At 40.1% G+C, this 7,907-nt stretch overlaps 1 protein-coding gene across 1 annotated transcript; it reads left to right on the forward strand.

The window, feature by feature from the left end:
- The first annotated feature begins 862 nt into the window (after positions 1 to 862).
- Positions 863 to 4,720, forward strand: LOC137916923 (opioid-binding protein/cell adhesion molecule homolog). Its single transcript, XM_068759879.1, has 5 exons — positions 863 to 947; positions 2,691 to 2,828; positions 3,188 to 3,308; positions 4,173 to 4,324; positions 4,620 to 4,720. The coding sequence occupies exons 1-5, from the start codon at positions 863 to 865 to the stop codon at positions 4,718 to 4,720; spliced, it is 597 nt and encodes a 198-aa protein (XP_068615980.1).
- The last annotated feature ends 3,187 nt before the right edge of the window (positions 4,721 to 7,907 follow it).

The following is a 7,907-nucleotide window of genomic DNA, read 5'->3' on the forward strand; positions in this document are numbered from 1 at the left end:
CTCAGCACATGCTGCCACTCCACATCAACGCTCTGCAAGGGGACAAGAAAAGGTGTTTGTCTCGCTGGAGATGAAGATTTCCATTCAAGTTAATTTTGAGTTTTTCTTCAAGGTCTATTTACTTGCACCGCTTTTGTTATTGGCCAAAGAACCTGCTGCGCCCGAATCTCGTTGATTTAGAAGTATATGATTTATAGGTGGACTGGGATCTCTGAAAACCTGTTCTCTCTTACACGTCAGGTTTCAATTCTTAAGCTGATCACATGAGATTTTGTGTTAAATATGCTCCAAATGCTGCCATTCTAGAAAAGGGAAAAACAATCTAGAAAAGCACTCTGAGAGCGCAGACCTACGCCAAGCACCTCAGTCCTCCTATATTGTCCTACATTTAGTTTATCTATGAAAACAAACCTTTAACAATTGATATAATTTTAGTTTAACTATATTCGATGCACAGTTTTACCCCCATTTAAAAATACAAATAAAAAATCACGATAATATCTTCCATCCGGATCGGATCCGGAGGAAATTCGGAGTTAAGCTAGATATCCCCAACCTGCTTGAGAACCCTAACCCACCTTGCACGATTGTGTCAAATCAACTGAGATATTGAGGAACAAATTTCAAAGCTCCATCGACTGCAATGTTAATGAAAATATCAAAGTGACTCAGAATCCAGGCTCTCTTCTGGATCATCACCAAAATGTAATCATCTGTTCCTGGTAACATTCCCAAGATCAAGATCCATCTCGAGGTTTTTGAGCCATGTTGCTAAGAGACAGACAGATAAACGCCAGCGAAAACATAACCTCCTTGGCGGAGGTAATAAAACGGTGCAGGAAGTAGGCGGGAGGCTGCGCCAATGCATCCAACCCTCTGCAAGCTGTCGGAGGTTGAGGTTGAGGTGACACTGGCCTCCACGTTGTGGCGTTCGACCCACTTTAACGGTAAGATGTGAAAGCAGAATGAAGGTGGTCCAAGAAGGTCATCCAGAAAAGAGAGAGAGAGACGAATGCAGGCCTTCAGCAGGGAAGACTGACGCCTCAGGCGGAGGCACTGTGGGAATGTGACATCAAGGTGAAGGAAGACAGACAAGCCCAGTGGCCAATGTCAGCAGGAATCCAGTCCTGAGGGACACGTTGTTCCAAACGGGACAGCTGGAGTGTGGCAACTCCGGTTTTTGTTTTTGTTGTTGTTGAAATCGGAGTTGTTCAACTACCGAGGCTTTCGAGGTCCGCTGGTTCCACTATAAACCGTTATTTGCCACAAACATCTCATTTGTGGAAAAAAGGTTTTCAAATTTCATAATCGCTGTATCTCAAAGACGAAATCAGAACCATTGGAGTAAATCCTTGTAATGTGTGGTGAATGTATACATTCTGTCTTCTGTTCAGGAGCAGCTGGACAATTACGTATGCAGAAATGACACTTCAGATTGATCTGTCTGATGGAGGGGGGCTGCTGTCCCATATTGATGCCGACAAAGGCGCCGAGTGATTAATTGAATATAGATGGAGGAATCGTTTTCCAACTAGCCACAGCTTCTCAAAGCTTCATCTTTCTCCCGACAAAGAAAATAACTCTCGGAAAAGCTTCAGCAGTAACGATGCAGCATTTACAGTGCCTTATTCATATTCGTGCTGTACGTTCAGGATGTGAGTACGATCTTAATGATATTCGAAGTTGTGGGCGGTTGTTATATCTCCCTGACTAAATAATGTGTCTCTCGCTGAATAACTCGATTGAACATTTGTGCTTTTTTTTTCGGGATGAAGTTTGTTACATTCTTTTGTTCAGTGACTAAATAATGTAAAGTCCCTCATACAGCGTAAAACAAGAGAGCAGAACAATTAGGTTTGAATTTAGTTCAGTCCTTTACAAACAGCTGCCCTCTTGATTTATTGCATTAAGATTTCTCTGCTTCATGTTTGCTGTGTGAATCCTAGTGTTCTTGTGAGACATCTTCGCCTCCTCTAACCAAAAAGCTTATCTGGTGTGGTTTTATTGAGATTAGTTTCTGACTCATTATTACCGCCGCCGAGGAGGTAATAATGTCAGTCTGTTAGCAAGATAACTCAAAATATTCTGGACCGATCTTGATGAAACATTCAGGAAATGTTGGGAATGTGTCCAGGAACAGATGACTAAATTGTGTTGATGATCAGGAAGATATTCTGGATTCTGGATTAGTTTTAATTTTTGGTTCACATTGCAGTCAATGGAGCTTCAGAATTTGCTCCTCAATATCTCGGTAAATTATTGACCAATGTTTATGGAATTTGACAGTCATGTAGGTTGGGGATCTCTATCTCACCACCAAATTTCATTCGGATCGGATCCGGATTGCGGATAAGGTCTGAAGATGTGTCTTGGTCTAATTTACAACCCATAAAATTATGAGAACGATCCGGATACCTGCCTGGATACAAACTTGGTGGACAATCTGGGTTGAAGGTGTAAAAAATGACATCACTAATGGCTTCCAGTCCGTTCCTTCCATCCTCATTCTTTCTTACTGAAACTGCTGGAATTATGGCCACCACTGATGTGGGTGTTGATGATGATGTATCCCCCCCCCCCCCCCCCTTTATCCACAGTAATGTGGATGGCGGTTTGCAATATGCAGCGCCATTATCATCCAATGAGAACGACATGGCAACCCATACATTTGTCCCTTCGTTTGTCCACAGGCACCCATAGATTTGTGACGGAGGGCGAACACGTGGAACTGGCGGCCATCACCAAAGAGCATTCAGGATCGTATGAATGCATTGCTTCCAACGACATCTCCAACCCTGATGTCAGGACGGTGCAAGTCACCGTCAACTGTAAGGGTCGAAATCGCACTCATTTTCACAAAGTCATGGAGGGACATAGAGATAATGGGGAAAGTTCATTTAACTGAGGCTCTTTCTTGAATGCATCCTTAAAACAATCCTTGTGTTAATTGTGTTTATGGTTGTTTATTTTGCCCTTTCGTGTTACCGTTGTTTTATTATATTCCAATATAACCTACTGGGTAGAAATAAGCAACTGTTACCAAAGTTATTTATGTAAAATACATTTTCTCGAATTATTTACCTGCTTTTTTTACCTGGTTAAAAAAAAAAAGGGAGCGTTACACACGCCAACACGTCATGCCATGTATGCGTCATTCTCTGTCATACTAATTTCGTTTGTTTTATAGATCCTCCTTTCATTTCTAAAGTGAGGAGTACTGGCACCCCAGTTGGACAAAAAGGAATCCTGCAATGCGAAGCCTCTGCTGTTCCCAGGGCAAATTTTGAGTGGTACAAAGAAGACCGCAGGTACGTTTCTCTGCTGAATTAAGTATTAACGGGCTTAGCCGTAAGGTGTGGACTTACTTTACTCGAAATGAGCGCCACTGTATCGTCAATGCTGATAGGAATAACGTGTTCTTGTTCAAAAATACGATTGCATTTTTGATGTATGGAGTTCTCTTCACGCCTGGATACCTAAGGCACTTATTATTTTCACACTCTAAATGTTTTATGATTTGTGTGAGATTCAGAGCTTTATTGGACATTGTTGTAGAGAGCTGAAGACTGGGACAATGTTCATGTGCCGTTTCAGATCTGGTAAGCTGAAACGCAGGTTTAATGCTTCCCTGCTCATTGATCCTTAAAAATGGACACAACTGCATTGATTGTCAGTCCTCAAAAACGGAGATGGAGGATGCTATTAAAATAATTAACTTCCACGCATTAAACAAAGCCATCGTAAAGTAACACAGGATAAGAAAGTGAATTAAGTCGGTTAGTCGTTTAATGTTTATTTGTAAAAATGTGATGCATTATAATACCAGATGTTAGCTTAAAGCTAATTTGCATCTGCAGTCCCTTGACAGGTCACAAATTAAACATCAACTATAGAGGATAAAACATAAAATCAGCCACGGAATATACATATACAAAACATGAGTAACTTACTACAAGTCGGTGTCAATTATGCACAAGTTACAGCAAGACAATTTTTCATATTTATTTAAATACCAAGACACCAACAGGAAATGCTCCATGTTCTTCTGCAAATCCTAAAGGTCACACACGTAGTCCACCACTCGGAATAGTTTGGGAATAAAACAGCCATCTCCGGATAAATCCTGAAGCACCTGTAGCGTATGAAGTATTCTGCTGTCCTCTCTTTTCTAGGCTCTTCACTGGACTAAATGGAGTTAAGATTGAGAATCAAGGTAAACAATCGATGCTCATATTCTTCAACGTCTCCGAGCAAGACTATGGGAATTACACTTGCGTCGCCATGAATGCCATGGGAATTACAAACGCCAGCATAATCCTTTATGGTAAGGAGAAAAAATCCCACTGCTGTGAATGAAAGCGTTAATTACGTCTGAATTATTATAGAAATTGTTTCTTTTATCAGCTGCCTCTTTTCATGCTATGAAAGCCCCCCACTGTTATCCGCTGGTCTGCCTTTTCACTCGCACCATTTTGCGGTTTCCACAGCTATTGTAGAACCAACGTAGATGTAAGACTTGAAATAGGCCACGTGATCATTTTAAACCGAGTTAATCGTGTTGAAGCGAGTGAACTGACATGCCGACCCCGGTGATGAAGGTTGTTGTTTTCTCGCTGCAGGTCCTGGTGCAATGCACGACGTGAACGGGGCAGCTGTGTTGCCCACTTGCTCCACATGCGTCCTGCTGACTGTCATCTTTCTCCAATTGCTGAAGTTCTGATGCGAAATGTGACCTTCAAGCTTCTCGCAGCATTGAAGAGGATGAACAGACTATTTGTCCTAAAAAAAAAAAAGAATGGAAGATAAAGACTGGCAGTGGTTCGCCCTTAGTTTTCTTTTTCTTTCTCTCTGCTCTGTTCTTTCTCAGAGTCTGTTCTATGTTGGTTCGCCAAGTGTGGGAGGCAGCAATCCGAAGAAAAGTTTCCACCATGCACTCATTTGATGATGGTAAAAGTTCTGAGTTTGTCTCCCCAGAGCTTTTTTTTCTTTCTTTTTTTTGGTATGTGAAAATGGATAAACAAAAAAAAATACATATAACTGTTGATAGTTGACTGTTTCCTGCCCCATATTGAAGTGTGCACTCAGATTATTATTATTGTGTCATGTCCTGGTCAATATCTGTATATTAACATTATGCTATTTTTAAGTAAATGAGAAAAATGAGAAAAAAGGGGAAAAAAGTGCAACGTGATTGTTGAATTTTACTGTATTTTCTACAGTTGTATGCAAAACAAAGTAACAGATCCTTCACAATAAACAGTTCAGTATAATAAATAGTGCACCATAATTTCTCAGGCAAAGTCCTACAGCATAGTGCATATCTGAAGTTTTATTTCCCTCGCAGCGTGTGTACAAAGTGTACAAATGTGTACAGATAATGCCTGTACGGTTTTTGTTCATAAATGTATGCATTTTTCTTCCGTTAGTTTCGAAACACCAAATCGCAGTATCATAGCAGACGCACAGCATATTCATAATGACGACTATGATACGTGTATGTCATTAAGGAAGGAGGAGTTCTTCTTCCCTGTCACAAATTAAGTATCTCCAGAATTAAAAGTAATGTTAAACTACAGGCGCATTCAACATGGCATTGAACAGACCATTCATTTTGGAACTAAATTTGATTTACAAAATAATAACACGTTTTATTTAACTGCCTTTAAATGCTCAAATTTATCTTAATATCAATGGGTTTTTTTTTCCTTAACTGTGGTGCTTTTTATTAATTTGATTCAAGAATAATAATGGAACTAAATGATATTCAGAGACAAAACCTGCATTTGAACAACTCAACAAACATGTATGGGTATTTTTATTTTTTTTGTGTTTTCACATCCCTGCGTGGAGAAGTTCCCGAGAAGTAACGAGAGACTAGCTAGCTCAGCCAGTGAAACTAATATTGCAGCTCAGTCGCTTATAATTTCTAAATTCTCCCTGAAATAAGGCATTACCTCGAAAACTTTACACCAGAACAGAAAAACAGGTCAGAGAGGGAAAAAAACGTAATTTTGAAATTGGGATGAACCGTCCTTTTCCTATCCTCAATTCTACTTTTATCCTCAAATAAAAATTTTTATCCTTTGGGTCAGTTTGACCCCTGCTTAAAATAAAAGGAAATTATTGTAGTTAAAAAAGAAATAAAAAATTCACCCAAGCTTCTGTTTCTTTGTAAATAGTAAATAGCGCCTTATATCAAACATATCCCCCCCAACCATCCCTTATATATCCAGAATCACCATAAAACCTTTTTTTGAAATTGACATCTATTGTATATTGTTCTATAATTTCTAAAGACAAAGTTTTCAGTCCTGAGGCTTGACGATTCATCTTCCAGGGATAGTTTAGTTTTACCTCAGCGTTGAACTTGAGCAGTCCAAGATGGTCACGTCCAAATCTCTCAGACTTTTCCCAGAAATAAACCCCCGTACCTGTCATAATTCTATATCCTTCTTAAGTAATGGCTTTGGCTTAACAAAGAGCTCAAATGGCGATTATTATGTCTTGGAGATAACTGACAGTTAATACAGTCGGGGCCTGGAACCATTAGCAGTCAGGACAGTTATAAAGTTCCATTTTTGGAAGGAAAATTGCTGCTGGTGTTTGAGAGGCAACAAGAGAAGCGGCTCTGTGGGGTTGATGCTCCTCAAAGACAAAACATGGCAGAAGAGCTTCCCTCAGAGGACATTTTCAAGAGGGAGCACGAAGTGAAAGCTCACCGAGCACCCAGAGAGACGGTTCAGAGGTGGCTGCGAAAGCGTTTGTGGTTTGCTTCTCCTGGGAAGTATCAACGTCCTCGTAGGAATTGTTTGTCTCTGGCCCCAAATATCAAAGTGCTCCTGTACGTTCTGTGTTTCCTTCCCCCCGTACTGCGTGAACTGGGAGCGGTTCACATGCTTTGACACGAATATTTAGGCACATTTGGGTGTGAAAGAAGAGGGACGTGTTTTTGAAGAATATAAAAATGGGTTAACAACCAAAACATAAGTTTAATGCTCAAAATGTCTTCTTCTCATGAACTTAAATTGAGGTTTCTTCTTTGCAAAATAAACATCCCTGATGTTTAAGCTGCTTCGGTTAAAGACAGACGTGAAGGCCAGGGCTGTGGCAGTTTCAACTACAAAGCTGCAAACCCAGCTGCAGTCCACACCCAAGCCAAAGATGACACAAGCTGCAAAAAAAATAAAAATAAATGGCAGGATAGCAAAGTCAACCCCGATGAATGTCCTGTGCAGCTGCTATGGTGCCTTTTTCAGGTGTTATGAACGTGGGATTTTAACATGGTTTGGCCAAAGATAGAAAGACTGGCTAAGTGACTATTGTGATGCAGTTTCACGAGATATTTCTTTGTGGGACTAAGAGAATATTCTTAAAGCACAAGTGATCGATGGTGTGACATTGTGCTGTTGTCCAGTTCGCTGATGTAAGACGTGTGATGAAGACAAAACAACTGGAATGAGATTGATGTACAGTGTGTGGCGATGCTTTTGTTGTACTCATGTGCTTGTAATGATGGTGAACCAGTTTGCTGCAGACCACGCCCAGGATTTCACTTTTTATTTTGTGAGTGTGTGTTTTCAAAAAGAAAAAAAAAAAACACACACACAAGTGAGATTCGTTTAACTGAAGTTAGGGGTTACTGTAACCGTCCTACCCTAATGAACATGATACTGATGTCAAGAAGTTTGAATCTGTTTGTTTAAAATACCCATTAAAAGACGATTGATAATGGAATTTATTCTTTTTTTTTTTTTTTGCAGTCATGTTATTTAATCTGAGAGATTGCACCACGCTTCATTATAGAAATGAACTAATTGCGTTGCAGAATGACGACATTAGTATCCGCTTGGTTCCTTTGAACGTCGCTTGTTATGTAAGAACAGCTGTATAGTTCGACAACCTTGTAA

The sequence above is a fragment of the Brachionichthys hirsutus genome, unplaced genomic scaffold (assembly GCF_040956055.1).
Source record: "Brachionichthys hirsutus isolate HB-005 unplaced genomic scaffold, CSIRO-AGI_Bhir_v1 contig_893, whole genome shotgun sequence".
In the NCBI taxonomy this organism is placed as follows: domain Eukaryota; kingdom Metazoa; phylum Chordata; class Actinopteri; order Lophiiformes; family Brachionichthyidae; genus Brachionichthys; species Brachionichthys hirsutus.